The sequence below is a fragment of the Pseudophryne corroboree genome, chromosome 8 (genome assembly GCF_028390025.1).
Source record: "Pseudophryne corroboree isolate aPseCor3 chromosome 8, aPseCor3.hap2, whole genome shotgun sequence".
NCBI lineage: Eukaryota > Metazoa > Chordata > Amphibia > Anura > Myobatrachidae > Pseudophryne > Pseudophryne corroboree.
Window position 1 is genome coordinate 189345957 of NC_086451.1, and position 21753 is coordinate 189367709.

At 44.7% G+C, this 21753-nt stretch overlaps 1 protein-coding gene across 3 annotated transcripts in view; it reads right to left on the minus strand.

The window, feature by feature from the left end:
- The window catches only part of SHROOM4 (shroom family member 4), a 398216-nt gene that overhangs the window by 174174 nt on the left and 202289 nt on the right, over positions 1-21753 (minus strand). For 2 of the 3 annotated variants that reach the window (XM_063937014.1, XM_063937016.1), the window contains 3 exons: positions 13651-13782; positions 10384-13384; positions 8796-8860 (listed from right to left, as the gene is read on the minus strand). In XM_063937014.1, the coding sequence (XP_063793084.1) occupies positions 8796-8860; positions 10384-13384; positions 13651-13782 (3198 nt within the window). Of the gene's footprint in view, positions 1-8795; positions 8861-10383; positions 13385-13650; positions 13783-14532; positions 14718-21753 lie in introns of those variants that run through there. The other variant, XM_063937015.1, reaches the window with a different exon arrangement.

The following is a 21753-nucleotide window of genomic DNA, read 5'->3' on the forward strand; positions in this document are numbered from 1 at the left end:
CAGTGACAATATACGCTGCTGCTATATGTCCACTGCTGCAGTATAATAATTCTAACAACAACTTGTTGTGCTGCATCAGACCAGTGGTAGTGTCCTGTGTCATCAGTAATTCCAGTGACGAGGCAGTCACAGTGGTATACGCTGCTGCTATATGTCCACTGCTGCCATATAATAATAATAATAATAATAATAATAATAATAATAATAATAATAATAATATTTTACTCACCGGTAAATCTATTTCTCGTAGTCCGTAGTGGATGCTGGGGACTCCGTAAGGACCATGGGGAATAGACGGGCTCCGCAGGAGACTGGGCACTCTAAAGAAAGATTAGGTACTATCTGGTGTGCACTGGCTCCTCCCTCTATGCCGCTCCTCCAGACCTCAGTTAAGGAAACTGTGCCCGGAAGAACTGACAGTACAAGGAAAGGATTTTTGGAATCCAGGGTAAGACTCATACCAGCCACACCAATCACACCGTACAACTTGTGATAACATACCCAGTTAACAGCATGAACAACAAACGAGCATCACTCAACGGATGCCACATAACATAACCCTTTAGTAAGCAATAACTATATACACGTACTGCAGAAAGTCCGCACTTGGGACGGGCGCCCAGCATCCACTACGGACTACGAGAAATAGAATTACCGGTGAGTAAATTCTTATTTTCTCTAACGTCTTAGTGGATGCTGGGGACTCCGTAAGGACCATGGGGATTATACCAAAGCTCCCAAACGGGCGGGAGTGCGCGGATGACTCTGCAGCACCGAATGAGCAAACACAAGGTCCTCCTCAGCCAGGGCATCAAACTTGTAGAATTTTGCAAATGTGTTTGAACCCGACCAAGTAGCAGCTCGGCAAAGCTGTAATGCCGAGACCCCTCGGGCAGCCGCCCAAGAAGAGCCCACCTTCCTTGTGGAATGGGCTTTCACTGATTTTGGATGCAGCAATCCAGCCGCAGAATGAGCCTGCTGAATCGTGTTACAGATCCAGCGAGCAATAGTTTGCTTTGAAGCAGGAGCACCCAGCTTGTTGGATGCATACAGGATAAACAGCGAGTCAGTCTTCCTGACTCCAGCCGTTCTGGTTACATAAATCTTCAATGCCCGGACTACGTCAAGCAACTTGGAATCCTCCAAGTCACGAGTAGCCACAGGTACCACAATAGGTTGGTTCATATGAAAAGATGACACCACCTTTGGCTGAAATTGCGGACGAGTCCGCAATTCTGCCCTGTCCATATGGAAAACCAGATAGGGACTTTTACATGACAAAGCCGCCAATTCTGACACACGCCTAGCCGAAGCTAAGGCCAACAGCATGACCACTTTCCACGTGAGATACTTTAGCTCCACGGTTTTAAGTGGCTCAAACCAGTGGGATTTCAGGAAACCCAACACCACGTTAAGATCCCAAGGTGCCACTGGTGGAACAAAAGGGGGCTGAATATGCAGCACTCCCTTAAACGTCTGAACCTCAGGCAGTGAAGCCAGTTCTTTTTGAAAGAAAATGGATAGGGCCGAAATCTGGACCTTTATGGACCCTAATTTTAGGCCCATAGACACTCCAGACTGTAGGAAGTGCAGGAATCGACCCAGCTGGAATTCCTCTGTAGGGGCCATCCTGGCCTCACACCAAGCAACGTAATTTCGCCATGTACGGTGATAATGATTTGCGGTCACGTCCTTCCTAGCCTTTATCAGCGTAGGAATAACTTCACCCGGAATGCCTTTTTCCGCTAGGATCCGGCGTTCAACCGCCATGCCGTCAAACGCAGCCGCGGTTAGTCTAGGAACAGACAGGGCCCTTGTTGCAACAGGTCCTGTCTGAGAGGCAGAGGCCATGGGTCCTCTGTGAGCATTTCTTGCAGTTCCGGGTACCAATTCCTTCTTTGCCAATCCGGAACAATGAGTATTGTTCTCACTCCTCTTTTTCTTACAATTCTCAGCACCTTTGGTATGAGAGGAAGAGGAGGAAACACATAGACCGACTGGAACACCCACGGTGTTACTAGTGCGTCCACAGCTATCGCCTGAGGGTCCCTTGACCTGGCGCAATACCTTTTTAGCTTTTTGTTGAGGCGGGACGCCATCATGTCCATCTGTGGCAGTTCCCATCGATTTGCAATCTGCGTGAAGACTTCTTGATGAAGTCCCCACTCTCCCGGGTGGAGGTCGTGCCTGCTGAGGAAGTCTGCATCCCAGTTGTCCACTCCCGGAATGAACACTGCTGACAGTGCTTGTACGTGATTCTCCGCCCAACGAAAGATCCTGGTGGCTTCTGCCATTGCCACCCTGCTTCTTGTGCCGCCCTGGCGGTTTACTTGGGCCACTGCAGTGATGTTGTCTGACTGAATCAGCACTGGTTGGTTTCGAAGCAGAGGCTCCGCTTGACTCAGGGCGTTGTATATGGCCCTTAGTTCCAGGATATTGATGTGCAGACATGTCTCCCGACTTGACCACAGCCCTTGGAAGTTTCTTCCCTGAGTGACTGCCCCCATCCTCGGAGGCTTGCATCCGTGGTCACCAGGACCCAGTCCTGTATGCCGAACCTGCGGCCTTCGAGGAGGTGAGCACTTTGCAGCCACCACAGAAGAGACACCCTGGCCCTGGGGGACAGGGTGATCAGCCGATGCATCTGAAAATGCGATCCGGACCACTTGTCCAACAGATCCCACTGAAAGATCCTCGCATGGAACCTACCAAAAGGAATGGCTTCGTATGACGCCACCATCTTTCCCAGGACTCGCGTGCAGTGATGCACAGACACCTGTTTCGGTTTTAGGAGGTCTCTGACCAGAGTCACGAGCTCCTGAGCCTTCTCCGCCGGGAGAAACACCTTCTTCTGGTCTGTGTCCAGAATCATGCCCAGGAAGGGCAGATGCGTCGTAGAGATCAGCTGCGACTTTGGAATATTCAGGATCCACCCGTGTTGTTGCAACACTTCCAGAGAGTGTGCTAGGCCGATCAGCAACTGCTCCCTGGACCTCGCCTTTATGAGGAGATCGTCCAAGTATGGGATAATTTAACTCCTTGCTTTCGAAGGAGTACCATCATCTCCGCCATTACCTTGGTAAATATTCTCGTTGCCGTGGACAGGCCAAACGGCAACATCTGGAATTGGTAATGACAGTCCTGTACCACAAACCTGAGGTACTCCTGATGAGGTGGATAAATGGGAACATGCAAGTAAGCATCCTTGATGTCCAGCGACACCATAAAATCCCCCTCTTCCAGGCTTGCAATGACTGCTCTGAGCGATTCCATTTTGAACTTGAATTTCTTTAGATAAATGTTCAGGGATTTTAAATTCAAAATGGGTCTGACCGAACAGTCCGGTTTCGGCACCACAAACATTGTGGAATAGTAGCCCCTTCCCTGTTGAAGAAGGGGAACCTTCACCACCACCTGCTGGAGATATAACTTGTGAATTGCCGCAAACACTACCTCCCTTTCCATGGGAGAAGCCGGCAGGGCCGATTTTAGGTAACGGTGAGGGGGCGTCACTTCGAATTCCAGCTTGTATCCCTGAGACACAATTTGTATAGCCCAAGGATCCACCCGAGAGCGAACCCACTGGTGGCTGAAATTTCGGAGACGCGCCCCCACCGCTCCTGGCTCCGCCTGTGGAGCCCCAGCGTCATGCGGTGGATTTAGTGGAGGCCGGGGAGGACTTTTGTTCCTGGGAACTAGCTGCATGGTGCAGCTTCTTTTCTCTACCCCTGCCTCTGGCAAGAAAAGATGCACCTCTGACTTTCTTGCTTTTTTGTGAACGAAAGGACTGCATTTGGTAATACAGTGCTTTCTTTGGCTGTGAGGGAACATATGGCAAAAAATTCGACTTCCCAGCCGTTGCTGTGGAAACCAGGTCCGAGAGACCGTCCCCAAACAATTCCTCACCCTTGTAAGGTAAAACCTCCATGCAGCATGCAGCATCACCAGTCCACTGCAGAGTCCACAGGACCCTTTTGGCAGAAATCGACATTGCGTTTACTCTAGAGCCCAGTAGGCAAATATCCCTCTGGGCATCCCCCATATATATATATATATATATATATATATATATATATAAGAGTGTCTTTGATATGTCCCAGGGTCAGTAAAATAGTCTCCCTGTCCAGGGTATCTATCCCCTCAGACAGAGTATCTGTCCATGCTGCTACAGCACTACACATCCAGGCCGAAGCAATTGCTGGCCTCAGTAGAATACCAGAATGTGTATAAACAGACTTCAGGATACCTTCCTGCTTCCTATCCGCAGGATCCTTTAGGGCGGCCGTATCCTGTGACGGCAGGGCCACCTTCTTAGAAAAGCGTGTCAACGCCTTATCTACCCTAGGGGAGGATTCCCAGAGTAACCTGTCCGTTGGCGGGAAAGGGTACGCCATAAGCAATCTTTTGGAAATCACTACTTTCCTATCAGGAGAATATCAAGCTTTTTCACATAATTCATTTAATTCATGTGAAGGGGGAAAAGTCACTTCTTGCTTTTTCTCTCCATACATATAAACCCTCTTGTCAGGGACAGGGTTTTCCTCTGATATGTGGCTGCAACTTAGCATCATCGTCATCGACACTGGAGTCAGAATCTGTGTCGATATCTGTGTCAACAATCTGGGATAGTGGGCGCTTTTGAGACCCTGACGGCCTCTGAGCTGTAGGAGCAGACATGGGTTGAGACCCTGACTGTCCCAAGGCTTCAGCTTTATCCAACCTCTTATGCAAGGAGCTTACGTTATCATTTAACACCTTCCACATATCCATCCAATCAGGTGTCGGCGCCGTCGGCGGCGACCCCACATTCATCTGCACTTGTTCTGCCTCCATGTATCCTTCCTCGTCAAACATGTCGACACAAACGTAGCGACACACCGCACACACCCAGGGAATGCTCACTTGAGGACAGGACCCCCACAAAGGCCTTCTGGGGAGACAGAGAAAGATTATGCCAGCACACACCGCAGCGCTATATAACCCAGGGATTACACAGTAACTTAGTGTTTACCCAGTAGCTGCTGTTTATGACAATTTGTGCCTAAATTTATGTGCCCCCCCTCTCTTTTTCACCCTTTTTCTACCTGGATACTGCAGGGGAGAGCCTGGGGAGCTTCCTCTCAGCGGAGCTGTGGAGAGAAAATGGCGCTGGTTAGTGCTGAGGAAGAAGGCCCCGCCCCCTCAGCGGCGGGCTTCTGTCCCGGGTCTGTGTAACTAAAATGGCGGGGGCTCGTACATATATACAGTGCCCGGCTGTATATATGTGTCTTTTTGCCAAGAGGTATCCTAATTGCTGCTCAGGGCGCCCCCCCCTGCGCCCTGCACCCTACAGTGACCGGAGTGTGTGGGTAGTGTGGGCGCAATGGCGCACAGCTGCAGTGCTGTGCGCTACCTCATGTGAAGACAGGAGTCTTCTGCCGCCGATTTCAATGTCTTCTTGCTTCTGCCGGCTTCTGACTTCTGGCTCTGCGAGGGGGATGGCGGCGCGGCTCCGGGAACGGACGACCAAGGTTAAGATCCTGTGTTCGAACCCTCTGGAGCTAATGGTGTCCAGCAGCCTAAGAAGCGCAACCTAGCCGCAGTTAGTAGGTTTGCTTCTCTCCCCTCAGTCCCTCGTAGCAGAGAGTCTGTTGCCAGCAGAAGCTCTCTGAAAATAAAAAACCTAACTAAAATACTTTCTTATTAGCAAGCTCAGGAGAGCTCACTAAAAGCACCCAGCTCTGGCCGGGCACAGATTCTAACTGAGGTCTGGAGGGGCGGCATAGAGGGAGGAGCCAGTGCACACCAGGTAGTACTAAATCTTTCTTTAGAGTGCCCAGTCTCCTGCGGAGCCCGTCTATTCCCCATGGTCCTTACGGAGTCCCCAGCATCCACTAGGACGTTAGAGAAAATAGCAATAATAATAATAACAACAACAACAGCAAGTCCCTTACAGTGTTGCTGTGTTTGTGCTGCATCAGACCAGTGGTAGTGTCCTGGCAATCAGTCATTCCAGTGACCAGGCAGTCACAGTGGTATACGCTGCTACTATATGTCCACTGCTATAGTATTATAATAATTATAACAACCACAAGTCCCTCACAGTGATGCTCTGTTGTTCTGCATCAGACCAGTGGTAGTGTCTTGGCCATCAGCCATCAGTCATTCCTGTGCCGCATATTGTCTCATATAACTCCCAAAAAATAATGGAGAACAAAAATTTGGAGGATAAAATAGGGAAAGATCCAGAACCACTTTCTCCTAGTGCTGAAGCTGCTGCCACTAGCCATGACATAGACGATGAAATGTCATCAACGTCGTCTGCCAAGGCCGATGCCCAATGTGATAGTGGAGGGCCTGTAAAATTCTAAAAGCCAAAGTTCAGTAAAAAGACCCAAAAAAATAAATTTAAATGGTCTGAGGAGAAACGTAAACTTGCCAATATCCCATTTACGACACGGAGTGGCAAGGAACGGCTGAGACCCTAGCCTATGTTTATGACTAGTGGTTCAGCTTCACATGACGATGGAAGCCCTCATAACTGAGGCATTGACACTTATGTTGGTGTTAGACGTGCGCCCGGTATCCGCCATTAGTGCAGTGGTATTTAGACAATTGATGGAGGTATTGTGTCCCCGGTACCAAATCCCATCTAGATTCCACTTCACTAGGCAGGCGATAGCGAGATTTTGCCATTTTATTCCAGTGATTTGGACGTATAATTACAGTGATCTTGCCAATTAATTTCAGTGATTTGGACGTATAATTCCAGTTGGAATTGTTTGTGTCGCTTGTCTTAGTCATACAGCTACCTCATTGCACCTCTTCAACATCTTTGCGTGAGGTGCTGTTTGGGGCCTAGTCCTGTGTGACACTGCCGTATGAGTCCAGGGGTACTGTTGTATTAGTCCTGGGGTACTGCAGTATAAGTCCACCAATTGCAGATTTTTTTTTAAAGTGACTGGAGCGTGCTGGAGATGCTGTCAGTGGACCGAACAATTGCGGCCCACTCTCAACATTCAGCCACTGCGTGACACTATTAGATGGGCCACATGCTTGTGTCGCTTAGCTTAGGCCTACAACAACCTCGGTGCACCTTTTTTCTTCTTTGCATCATGTGCTGTTAGGTGCCTTTTTTTGATATTTGCCCTCCTGTCTGCCAGTGCAGTGCCACGCCTAGATGGGCCAATTGTTTGTGTCGCTTGGCTTAGTCATACAACTACCTCATTGCAATTATTTTTCTCCTTTGCATGATGTGCTGATTGGGGCCTTTTTTTTTATATCTGCCCTCCTGTCTGCCACTGCAGTGCCACTCCAGTGCCACTCCTAGATGGGCCAGGTGTTTGTGTTGTCCATTTGTGTCGCTTAGCTTAGTCATCCAGCAACCTCGGTGCAACCTTTTGGCCTAAAAACAATATTGTGAGGTGTGAGGTGTTCAGAATAGACTGGAAATGAGTGGAAACGACTGTTATTGAGGTTAATAATACAGTAGGAGCAAAATGACCCCCAAATTCTGTGATTTTAGCTGTTTTAATGTTTTTTCAAAAATCATCCAGATCCAAAACCATGAAAGTGGAATTAGAACCAAAACACAGAACACGAAAAGTGTCAGCCGCACATCTCTAGTTGTCAGTGATTGTACACAAAACAAGTTTGATTGATCCCAGGCTGATTTTGTTTGGTAAAACAATTATTCTGACCCCCTTACACTTGCAAAAAATAAATAACCTAGTTTCAGGTTTATAGACTACATCTACATGTGTGCAGCCAGCAGACACACGTAAAAAGATGAATAATCTGAATCAGTGATCATTACTTACATATACTAACATGGTAGAAATGTGGAAAAAGTGAAGCGCTGTGAATACTTTCCAGATGCACTGTACAAGGAATATCTGATGTTAAGGAAGTCAGACTGAGATCATGTCCCTATTGCTGTACTGTAAAGAATCCATTTTTGGAAATTACATTATTCCCAAGATTTTCCAAGTACTCTAAAAGTACAATTCTTGTAACATAGAACCACAATGGCATGACTGATTTATTTAAAAAGGTATAATCTCTACCTACTGCCTTGACAGACATACCAGATTTCTAGTTCTATACCTAATTCCATCTCACTTACATTAAAACGTGAGATTTTTGTGCTTCAGAATGCTTACGGCTTTAGATGACATTCTTTTTATGTACATGTTCATTTGTGCCAAATAGCCCCAAATTAAGTGTGCATCCCTAGCCGTAAAGACATCCTTTACCTCCCACTTCAGAATACTTGGCACCTCACAATTTCCAGACAGAGCTGAATATTGTAATGGCAGATTTCCTGGACAGAGTCTTCCCATACATGAAGGTCATGTGACTACAGATCTCTGAGCAATACACCAAGTTCAGGCCAGAAAATAATTATTTGGCATGATGGCTACATGAAAATAATACGGTGATGTTTAGTCATCACTGGGTAACAATAGGTCTAGTATTGAGTTCATTACTGATGTCCATGTAGATTTGGCAATTTTGTTTTGATAGGCTTGAAAAACTGGTGACTTATAATTTTGTCTTAAATAGATTTGATGATTCGTACTATGTATGTATTACTAATATAGCGGCAGCATATTCAGTTGCATTGTAGGAATATATCTGCAAATCAACCTTCAGTAGAATCCCACTAGTGATCGTCTCTGTTCCATACATTAATTGAAGATACAATTTAGTTTTACATAATTTAAATCCACTATCAATAGAAACAAGTGATCAAGAGATACAAACATTTGCTGATCAAATTAGGACATTCCTCAGATCAGACACAAGCATCTCACCTTACAGACTGGCTGTACTTCCTGTTGATTTTCAGCTGCTGGTTTAATTTCTTCAATGGTACATCCTGTGTGTCCAACATTTCATGTGGCAGTGAGCAAAAACAAAACAAAAGGGAGGTTCAGCCAAAACAAAAAGTTGTTATTCAGAGCCTTCCTGAATTCTAAACACAGAAGAATGGTCTGAGTGTCTGCATTCCATTGCTAAATGACCAAATGCCCTGCACATCCTGCACGGTTTGTGACGGTACCAATCTATGTAGCAGTATTAACCTATATTTTGGTCAAACACTACAGGGAAATTACACTTGGAAGAAAAGTGACGATGAACCAATGGTGACATTAAAATGTTCCAAGAGGCAAAAATCTGTTTGTTTAAAACAGTGTTTCCCAAAATTAGTCTCCAAAGCACCCTAAGGCTCAATCCTTTTAGATGCAATGTTCTCAACCCCACACCCATTGGGCTGCGTACAACATCTGGGGCGAGATAGGGCCACAAAGAGAACAAGTACCAATAGCCAGTGTCAGGGGCGAGCCAGGTTTTAAAGATATATACTGTATGCTTGAGCAAATACTGTTAAAACAAAATCATCGACTGTGCTCTAACAAAGATATCATTAAAATCAGGATTTTAGCAGGATGTTTTCAATGTGCCACTGGAACGGAATGGGAACATTTGTGACGGCAGCACAGCAGGACCTGTACATTGCCCATGTTACCTTTGAACCACCATAGTGGTGCACAATAAAATGTGCGACGTTGGAAGCATTGTGCACAGCGCACTGCACAATAAAATGTGCAACGTTGGAGCACTGTGCACAGCGCACATTGCGTCCCAACACTGAGGATAATAGACCCCTTTATGAACTTTGAGGATTGAGTTTGGGGAACACTAGTGTGGTAATTTTGCAATTACATTAATTTCTATACATAATTAGTTTAGTCTCCCATGCATATTCAAAGTATAGCCAAACAGATAATTGCCTACTTAATGGCACAACATCTATTCACTTTTTTTGGGCCATATTTGCATCTACCAGTGACATACCTGACAATACAGTGCATCCAGAAAGTATTCACAACACTTCACTTTTTCACATTTTGTTATGTTACAGCCTTATTACAAAATGGAATAAATTAATTTTGTCCCTCAAAATTCTACACACAATACCTTATAATGACAATTTGAAAAACTTTTTTTTTAGGTTTTTGCAAATTTATTTAAAATAAAAAACGAAGAAATCACATGTTCATAAGTATTCACAGCCTTTGCTCAATACTGTTGATGCACCTAATAAGGCTGTAACAAAATGTGGAAAAAGTGAAGCGCTGTGAATACTTTCCGGATGCACTGTATATTAGTTGCAAATATAGTTATATTATACAAATACTGTAAAACCTTTGTTTTGTAAACATTTGTCCATATTAACTCAATCCAAAAATAATACTAAGCAATAAATATTGACTTTTACAATATAAAGCATATATGGTCTAAGTTTGGTAAAAACACAAAAAAAATGTAAAGCATACACAATGACAGTAAAAAGTTTGTAACACAATCTGCATTAACCATTGGATTAGAAATGCTCACCTGTGGCAGAATTTTCCTCAAATGCCATGGGTCACTATGTATGGAGGTACCCTCATCAATTAGGTTATTTTGGGAAGGACACAAGTAATCACTACATCTTGTACACTGATGATGGTGGTGATGGTGGTGTTGGCAGTGGCAGCTGTGATGAGTCAAAGGTATATTTCTTTTGAGGAATGTTGGGCATAAGTCATTACAACAAACCATACATGCTCTACATCCATATGCCATAGAGTGATGATAATCCGAAGAATGGCTACCTTGATTGCAACACAGTGATGGGTCTATTGCATGATTCATACAGTAATCAGAAAAAGGCAAACCACTTTCCTGCCTGCTGGGAGAAGATGCATGATGATATGTATGATCTACAGAATGCCTTCTTTGGTCTGGAAGCACAGCCGGAGGTAGAGGGTAGTCTGGAAAATTTGGACAAACATTGTTTTTATATGCTTTACTGTGCACAGACACTTGGGAAGATGACGGATCTTTACTAGTATCTTCAAAAAACCTCCTTCGATCTGCAAATGGCATGAGAACATTTTCTTCTGTCACACGTGTTATTGATGGAGCTACTCCTCCTATATTCATTCCACTGACTTCTGATGGCCCACTTCCTGCCAAATAAGGCTGAAGTTTATGCTCTGGAGACCATGTCAATTTGGCACCAGGAGGCTTATGCTGAGAATTTAGATTTTCAAAATCTGAAAGTTGATGGGAAGGCTTATGCTGCATTGCACTTACAGAAGGAAAAACATCCGATTTTGCCATTTCATTTGGCCTTAGTTCTTGAACTTTCTCTTGACCTTCATTCTCCAGGTAATTTAATTTCCATTTTACACTAGGAAACTGCTCTGCAACAGGTTGCTCTCTGCTAAACTGCAAACCATTCCACTTAACATCTGAGCCAGAAGGAGGATAATTTGAACTGTAGTTGGTATAATCTAATCTGTTTTTCCCAAGACCTTCAGTTGGAGATTCAATGTTACATGTGTTTTGGGATAAATCTGTACTCCAATCGTCACTGGAAAGTTTTGCATCCGGGCCTGACAATTCCCTTTGTTCTTCAAGGCATTTTAGACTCTTCGACTCCTTTTCTGTTTCGCTTACCCCCATTTCTGGACTACTGGGTTCACCAAATGAAGAAATCCTCCACTCATTCCTGCAGGTTTCTGGTTTGGATACCGTGTTTTCAGATAGTTTAGTATCCCTTTTAGAGTGACCAAAAGCCAATTCCGTCTCCTTTTGAACACCAACTTGATTTGCTTCATAGGCTAGCGATTCTTGGTGATTAATGTCTGAAGTGTTTATCTTCCAACAATCAACTTGAGTTTTGTTTCTATATTTTAATGTTATTTCTTTTTCATCTTCTTGACTGGTCTCCTTCATACATTGGATTATTTCCTCCCTTTTGTAATTAGAATCTCCATTATTTTTTTCAATTAATTTGCTTCCCTTTATTGCCTGGTTTGAACAGTCTGTAGGGTTAGTGCATCGTTCAGCATTGGCTCTCTTGATTTCTAACAGCCGTGCTTTGTTTTTAGGAGGTGGAGGCGGAGGAGGACCTTGCCGAGACTGACAATCAACAGGTTCTTCTTCTTTCTCCTCAACAGGCTCCTCTCCACAAAGCAGAATTGAGGAACCTTTCTTCTTCTGCAACTGAGCTTTTCTTCTCTGTATTTCATTTCTGAGGTTGGTAGCAAAGCGGTCGCTTTTTCTCCGCATCTGAGCTGAGCGGTGACGTGTCGAACCAGACTTTTTTGTTGGACCTACATTTATTTCTGACCCAGCTCTCTCTTCTAACAGTGTCTCTGTGCTACAGGATGACCCCAGGCCTCCTGAACATTCACTTGGTTGTGAACATGGAGCTTCTCTCACCTCATATTGCCCACTATTCAACCTATCTAATGAAGGACAATGATGGACTGGTATTATTCCAACATTAGTTTGGGAAAGACGTTCAATATTCTGCTGTTTGTTAGACTGAGAAGTTTCAAAATGTTTGCTAATACGACACTTATTATCTTTTCCATTTTCATCATTGCACTTATCTGTGGGATAGTGGGAGCCTGCAGATGAAGCAATTTCCAGCTCGTTTCTAAAAACAGACTTCCCACTGGTTGTTTCTATTTGATAAGAATGATTAAGTGGAGCCTTTTGAACATCACATAATGACTTTTTAAAAGTTTCCTTGACCTTTTGAACAGTGTAACAGGTGACCTCATCTAGATCACGGGGATTAGCGACACCAATGTCCCCATCAGCTACAGGCCACCTGCTTTTTACTTGCGTACAATGGCTGAATTGGTCCTCATCACCCATGATAGACTGGTTAGTGCTTTGGTGGATCTGGTCAGTCTGTGAGCTTAACATGTAATATTGATCAGGTGACAAGTTTTCTTTCAGATGTAAAGTACAATGTCCCCTTGCACACGGACACTGGCCACGTTCAGTATTGTTAAGTTGAAGAGCTTCTGATGACCCCCTTCCAGATATATGGAAGGTATCTCCTGGAGCAGATGCTCTCCTCCTCTCACTATGGCACAGCTGATTTTTGGAAGCATGCAGACTATCCCTACGTACAGGTGGTTGAGGTGCAGATTTTATAATGTCCAAATGGTTTGTTTCAAAAGGAAATGAGGAAAGTCGCTGTGGATGTTCAACTAATGTCTGCATAGAAACATCCTCCTGTTGATCTACAGCACTTTGCCCTGTTTGGAGGTACCGACCATCATCTTGTTTGCCTGAGCCCAGAATACAGTTAACAGGAGATGACTGATCTATTCTTGCAGATACAGTATAATCAGAGGTATTGGAGCTTGCAGAGAATGAACTGTAAGCAGAGTCTCTTTTGTTTTGGTACATGCCTGGATCAACAGGAGAAAGGGTTCCTTCATAGTAATTTTGTCCAGGCTGGTCAAGACTTTCCATACTACCAATAGAGCTGCTTTTGTCTGTGCTACAGTGTCTTGACAGAGGATTCCACTGCATGGGGAGCTCACTGAAAACAAACAGGAACACAATTAGATGTCTGCATAAGCTTTTTTTTTTTTTCTTAAATATTAAAGTTACATAGAAACATATTTTGACGGCAGATAAGAACCACTTGGACTGTCTAGTCTTGTCCAATAAATATACATTTTGCTGTTATATTTTCATATAATACAAGTCCCTTCCCATATCCAAATCAAGTATATAAGCTCTCGCATACACACATAATAAGTTATTGCATAACCATACCTATCAACATATGACACATAAACTCACCTGGTTTCACAGCCAGAGTGCCAGGACATGCTGAAAGAATCGGCAGGATACTGCATGCTTGCCACATCCGGGCGGACCTCGGAAAGCTTGGCAAGATGCCATGAGTGTGGTCTAACAACTGAAATGTTCCTCCTGACAAAAACAATATGAAAGAAAGGTCACCACAAAATTTAAAGGACTCTTGTCACATTATAACCATTTTATTCTACAAATGCAATAAACAGGTTTAATTACGTTCATGAAATAGAAAAGCAAAAAAAATATATATATATATTTTATTGACCATATCCTGAAGTTACAATAGGTTGATAACATTGGTGCAAAAAACACCTAACAATGTAATTAGGAACAACCATAGCTCAAACATCTAAAGTCATTAGCCACTGGTAGCCAGAAGTGTCAGAAACACCTGCACAACAGCCTTATCTCTAGATAACATTTTACAAACAGTCTGGGGCACAAATAAAAGTGCATTAATGATAAGATTGGCTATAGCATGAGCATCCATGATGAAAAGGAAACCATTCTTCACCATTGTGATAATGGGCAGGATGCAGAGGGGAGGATGATACAGAAACAATGGTATGCACTTATCATTAACACAGATAAGAATAAAAATCATCAAAACATATACACACAATCAACAGTAGATTATAACAATTAAGAAATAAAAAGGCACAAATAGAACTGACAAAGTTAATTAAGAGATGATATACAGCAATTCAAATACCCACTGCATGTACAGTATGCACAAAGTGTCATTATGAAAAACAAAATAGTCTAAAAGCTATAACTCACATATTAATCATCAGGTGGCCAGTTAGTCACAGTTTCTCCTGTTACTGCTAAATTTACATAACAGAAGCATCGTGCAGCACTTACCTAGCTTAGAAGTAAATAATGAGTTACCCGATTCAGAGACAAGCATCAATCATATGCTCCAAAATGATGGTTAATGGTTTTAACGCTTTCAACTTTAAACGAAAAGCTTAATTATGAAAGGGAGTTACATCTGTCACTGACACAAATCCAGAACACACTTTTTACGAGAGGAAAATGAGAGAATTTTTCCAGTGATTTGGGGAGGAGAGAGAGAGGTGCATTTTTACATTACTGGACAAAGGGGGATGCTGAAGATGTGACCTAGGGAGGAGGGTCCCCAAATAGAGTGTGACGCTGTTTGTGAACCCCTCCCCGACATTCCTAGACCTTTCAGGAAAGGCAGAGGAAACAAAGGAGAAATAGAGATAAGACCAGAGAGGAGGAAAAGTGAGCTACAGGTTGTATAATGGAGACTGAACTAGATTATAGATGATTTATAGAACACTCATTACAATTGATACTATGATACAGATTTAAGGGAATGAAACACTAATGCTGTTTTTTGTAAGGTGCAGGGTGAAACTGAACTTCAGAATACTTTGCTGTAGATAATGCCCTTGTTCGCTGAACTTGACAGTCACAGAATTATGACTATACACTATGTTACTTTGACAGGTTAGAGGTTATGGAATAGTCCCACTGACACGGATCATGTAAAATGCAATTCCATTCTACCTACCTTTTAGCCTTCAATGACCGCTATTCTTTCTACTTATGTCAACTGCCACACTGTATTTGCAAAAATTCACGCATGTAACAAACATGATTAGACCCTTCCCTCCTAAGGTTTTTTTCGTGACTACCTTAGAGCATTAGGTCTGTTTATTTCCCATCCCCATGTATATTATTTTGACAGGGCTGCATTCCAATGCTTCCCCCTCCTTTGCCCAAGTGTAGGAAATCTCTCGGCAATTATCCGGGCTAGCAGGAAGCATGCAGGTCCTACAAACAATACTGTGTTTATTTATACAGGGAGTTCTAGAGAGAGAAAAAAAGATTCATGGAACAATACACGACTGTCACACCTAGAGGATTATGGGAGTTTGACTCAGGACATAAAATCGAATTGCCTTTCAGACTATAGGTAAACTGCATGTAAGAATAGGTTACATAGGAACTTACAGATGCCACTAGTGAACATTGTAAGTATTAAAAAAAAGGATTTTAATACCTACCGGTAAATCCTTTTCTCCTAGTCCGTAGAGGATGCTGGGGTTCATTTCATGACGATGGGGTATAGAAGGTTCCGCAGGAGCCATGGGCACTTTAAGACTTCAAGGGTGTGAACTGGCTCCTCCCTCTATGCCCCTCCTCCAGACCTCAGTTATAGGAACTGCGCCCAGGGAGATGGACATTTAGAGGAAAGGATTTACATTTATACTAACGGTGAGAATCATACCAACTCACACCTTAACTATGCCGCACAACATGGCATTCAACATAACACACGCCAAAAGGCATGAACCATTTACAGCAACATGCTGAAAACAAATGTAACACAACTTGTGTAACTAAGTGACCAAAACTGCAGGTAAAGTACGCACTGGGTCGGGCGCCCAGCATCCTCTACGGACTAGGAGAAAAGGATATACCGGTAGGTATTAAAATCCTGTTTTCTCATACGTCCTAGAGGATGCAGGGGTCCATTTCTACCAAAGCTCCAGTACGGGCGGGAGAGTGCGGATGACCCTGCAGCACCGACTGACCAAACTTGAGGTCCTCATCGGCCAAAGTGTCAAACTTATAAAATTTAGCAAAAGTGTTTGACCCTGACCAAGTAGCTGCTCGGCAAAGTTGTAATGCCGAGACCCCCCGGGCAGCCGCCCAAGACGAGCCCACCTTCCTAGTAGAATGGGCCTTCACCGACTTCGGCAACGGCAAACCAGCCGAAGAATGAGCATGCTGAATCCTACCTCTGATCCAGCGCGCAATGGTCTGCTTGGAAGCAGGACACCCAATATTGTTGGGAGCATACAGGACAAACAGAGCCTCTGTTTTCCGTATCTGAGCTGTTCTAGCGTCATAAATCTTCAAAGCCCTAACCACATGTAGAGACTTTGACTCCGTGAACGTGTCAGTAGCCACTGGCACCACAATAGGTTGGTTTATGTGGAAAGATTAAACCACCTTTGGAAAAAAATGTTGTCGAGTTCTCAACTCCGCCCTATCTTTATGGAAGATCAGGTAAGGGCTCTTGTGAGACAAGGCCCCCAACTCAGATACCCGCCTTGCGGATGCCAAGGCTAAAAGCATCACCACTTTCCAAGTGAGAAACTTCAACTCTATCTCCTGTAGATGTTCAAACCAACTCGATTGAAGGAACTGCAACATCACATTAAGGGCCCATGGTGCCACTGGAGGCGCTAATGGAGGCTGGATGTGCAAAACCCCTTTCACGAAGGTATGAACTTCTGTAAAGGAAGCCAATTGTTTTTAAAAGAAAACTGATAAGGCCAAAATCTGGCCCTTGATTGACCCCAATCTAAGGCCCGCATCCACACCAGCCTGCAGAAAATGGAGAAAACATCCAAACTCAAACTCTTCCATAGGAGCCTTCTTGGATTCACACCAAGACACATATTTTCTCCAAGTACGTTGGTAATGTTTAGACGTTACTCCTTTCCTGGCCTGAATAAGAGTGGCGATGACTTCCTTGGGAATACCCTTTTGGGATAGGATCCGACTCTCAACAGCCATGCCATCAAACGTAGCCACGGTAAGTCTTGATACACACACGGCCCCTGCTGTAGTAGGTCCTCTCGAGGAGGAAGAGGCCGAGGATCTTCTATGAGCAACTCCTGAAGATCTGGATACCAAGCCCTCCTTGGCCAGTCTGGAGCAATGACGATTGCTCAAACTCTTGTTGTTCTTATTATTTTGAGAACATTTGGAATCAGTGGAAGTGGAGGAAAACATATACCGACCAAAACACCCACTGGGTCACCAGTGCATCCACTGCTATTGCTTGAGGGTCTCTCGACCTGGAACAATATCTCTGAAGCTTCTTGTTTAGACGAGATGCCATCATGTCTACTTGAGGAACTCCCCAAAGACTTGTCACCTCTGCGAAGACATCTTGGTGGAGACCCCACTCTCTTGGATGGAGATCGTGTCTGCTGAGGAAGTCTGCTTCCCAGTTGTCCACTCCCGGAATGTAAAATGCTGTCAGAGCTCTAACATGTCTTTCTGCCCAGAGGAGAATCCTTGTCACCTCTGCCATTGCCGCTCTGCTTTTCATTCCGCCTTGCCTGTTTATGTACACGACTGCTGTTACATTGTCCAACTGGATCTGCACGGGATGATCTTGAAGAAGATGTACCGCTTGTAGAAGGCCGTTGTAAATGGCTCTCAATTCCAGAACGTTTATGTGAAGGCAGGCTTCCTGACTTGACCATTTTCCGTGGAAGCGTACCCCCTGTGTGACAGCTCCCCAGCCTCGGAGACTTGCATCCATGGTTATTAGAACCCAGTCGTGAATCCCAAACCTGCATCCCTCTAGTAGGTGAGAACTGTGTAGCCACCACAGGAGCGAAATCCTGGCTTTGGGGGACAGGATTATTTTCCGGTACATATGTAGGTGGGATCTGGACCACTTGTCCAACAGGTCCCACTGGAATACTCTGGCATGAAATCGGCCAAACTGTATGGCCTCGTAGGCCGCTACCATTTTCCCCAACAACCGAATGCATTGATGGATCGACACGCTTGTTGGTTTCAATATTTGTTTGACCTTTTTCTGGATTTCCAGAGCCTTTTCCACTGGAAGAAATACTCTCCGTACTTCTGTGTCCAGAATCATCCCTAAAGAGGACAATCTTGTCGTCGGTTCCAACTGCGACTTTGGAAAATTCATGATCCAACCGTGCTGTTGGAGTATTGACAGGAAGAGTGCAATGTTCTGCACCAACTGTTCCCTGGATCTCGCTTTTATCAGGAGATCGTCCAGATAAGGAATTATATTGACTCCTATTTGACGAAGGAGGACCATCATCTCTGCCATCACCTTGGTGAATACCCTCGGTGCCGTGGAGAGTCCGAACGGCAACGTCTGGAACTGGTAATGGCAATCCTGTACTGCGAATCTCAGATAAGCTTGGTGAGGAGGATAAATGGGAACATGCAAGTAAGCATCCTTTATGTCTACTGACACCATGAAGTCCCCCTCCTCCAGACTGGAAATCAATACCCTCAGGGATTCCATCTTGAACTTGAACCTTTTCAGGTAGAGATTCAGATTTTTCAGGTTTTTAATCGGTCTGACCGAGCTGTCCAGCTTCGGAACTACGAAGAGGCTTGAATAAAAACCTTCTCCTTGCTGTGACAAGGGTACCAGGACAATGACCTGATCCTGACATAATTTTTGAATTGCCGTTGTTACTGCCTCTCTTTCTGGAAGAGAAGCTGGAAAGGTCGATTTGAAACTCTAGTTTGTACCCATGGGACACTATTTGTGAGAACCATGGGTCCAGGCCAGATTGAATCTAGATTTGGCTGAAAAGTTTCAGACGTGCTCCCATCCGAGCGGACTCCCGCAAGGGAGCCCCAGCGTCATGCTGCAGATTTGGCAGGAGCAGGGGTTAACTTCTGCTCCTGGGATCCTGGAGACGCTGCAGACTTCTTTCCTTTTCCCCTTCCCCTACCTACAAAGAAGGGGGAACCTTTGGCCTTTTTGTATTTGTTGGGCCGAAAGGACTGCATGTGAGAGTGATGTGTCTTTTTTTTGCTGGTGCAGGAACAGAAGGCAAGAATGTCGACTTACCTGTGGTACCCAGCCCATCACCAAACAAGGCCTCATCTTTATACGGGAGAGCCTCCATATTTCTTTTGGAATTTGCATCAGCATTACACTGGCGCATCCACAACGCCCTCCGAGCCGATACTGCCATGGTAGCGGTTCTTGATCCCAAGAGACCAATATATTTCATGGTTTCTAGTACGTACGCAGCAGCGTCTTTGGTATGAGCTAACGTTAGGATTATCTCGTCTCCATCTATTGTGCCAATGTCTTCTGACCACTTTTCAATAGCACTACTCACCCACGCACAGACAATGGTAGGCCTGAGTAGTGTCCCATTGGCCAAATCAATAGATCACCCTCACTCACTTGCGGTCTGTCGGCTCCTTAAGTGAAACCATTCCAGGCAGAGGGAGAAACACATTTTCTCTTTTATGACAGGGCCCTGTCTAAAATGCGGGGTGACTCCCACCTTTTGGAAAAAGGTAAGCTGCCTGAATTCCTTTTGGGAATCTGAAAGGTCTTTTCAGGTTAAATCAGACTCCCTCCAAGAGACTGTTCAACTCCTGAGGTGGAGGGAAAATTACATTACTTCTTTACTAAAGTAAACCCTCTCCTTGTGGTAAAAGAGTGGGATTCATAACTTCTAACACATCCCTTTATAGCTAAAACATGTTTTGAATGCTTTTTGCTAACTTAGGACCTATTCCCCTGGAATCATTAGTGTCGGCACAGGAATCAGAGTCCGTGTCGGTATCAGTTTGTACTACTTGTGCAAATTTGTATGTGACCCAGAGGGGTCCCTGTGGATGAAATGCAGAACTATTTAAAATCACATATTCAACAGATTATATTCAGTTTTCTGCATGAGATTCAGTAGTGATTCACACTATCATGTAACCTTTCACCCAGTCAGGCTCTTGGTGTCATATTACACCTCTGTCTCTCTAACATGTCTCCCACAGAGGAAGAGATTCCCTGCCACAGACATGTCACACACATGCACAACCACACCATAGACACTCCAGGACTTATAGGGGACAGACCCACAGTACAATCTGTCAGAGGGACACAGATAGGATTTGCCAGCTCACAACACAGCGCCAGTAACACAATGGGGTATATTTACTAAGCTCCCGATTTTGACCGAGATGCCGTTTTTTCATCAAAGTGTCATCTCGGTAAATCTCGGTCATTTACTAAACACTAATCATGGCAGTGATGAGGGCATTCGTAATTTTTTGCTAGTTCAGGTAAAAAATTACGAATGAATACACCATCGGTCAAAACGCGGTTGTTTAAGTATGAATCTCGGTCATTTACTAAGAAGTGCAAAGCAAAAAAACACAAAACACTGCCGTGAAAAATTACAACTCGTAAAAAAGTCCTAAAAAAAAACAGACCTGCTTTTTTTATCCGTGATTTGAGATGCATGCAGGGATCCATGAGATCCGTGCATGTATATCAGTGGGAAGGGGTGTGAAAGTGCTTATTTTTGCTAAAAAAATTGCGTGGGGTCCCCCCTCCTAAGCATAACCAGCCTCGGGCTCTTTGAGCCGATCCTGGTTGCAGAAATATGGGAAAAAAAATGACAGGGGTTCCCCCATATTTAAGCAACCAGCATCGGGCTCTGCGCCTGGTCCTGGTCCCAAAAATACGGGGGACAAAAAGAGTAGGGGTCCCCCGTATTTTTAAAACCAGCACCGGGCTCCACTAGCTGGACAGATAATGCCACAGTCGGGGGTCACTTTTATACAGCGCCCTGCGGCCGTGGCATCAAAAATCCAACTAGTCACCCCTGGCCGGGGTACCCTGGGGGAGTGGGGACCCCTTCAATCAAGGGGTCCCCCCCCCCAGCCACCCAAGGGCCAGGGGTGAAGCCCGAGGCTGTCCCCCCCCATCCAATGGGCTGCGGATGGGAGGGCTGATAGCCTTTGTTGTAAAATAAAAGATATTGTTTTTAGTAGCAGTACTACAAGTCCCAGCAAGCCTCCCCCGCATGCTGGTACTTGGAGAACCACAAGTACCAGCATGCGGCGGAAAAACGGGCCCGCTGGTACCTGTAGTACTACCACTAAAAAAATACCCAAAAAAAGACAAGACACACACACCGTGAAAGTATAATTTTATTACTTACATACACACATACATACATACTTACCTATGGCCCCACGCAGGTCGGTCCTCTTGTCCAGTAGAATCCAAGGGTACCTGTTGAATAAATTATACTCACGAGATCCAGGGGTCCAGGCTCCTCGGCAAATCCAGGGTTAATCCACGTACTTGCCAAAAATAAAAAAACGGTGTCCCGACCACGAACTGAAAGGGGACCCATGTTTGCACATGGGTCACCTTTCCCCGAATGCAAGAAACCCACTTTGCCTTCTGGCTAAGTGGGTTTCTTCAGCCAATCAGGGAGCGCCACGTTGTAGCACTCTCCTGATCAGCTGTGTGCTCCTGTCTTCACTGACAGGCAGCACACGGCA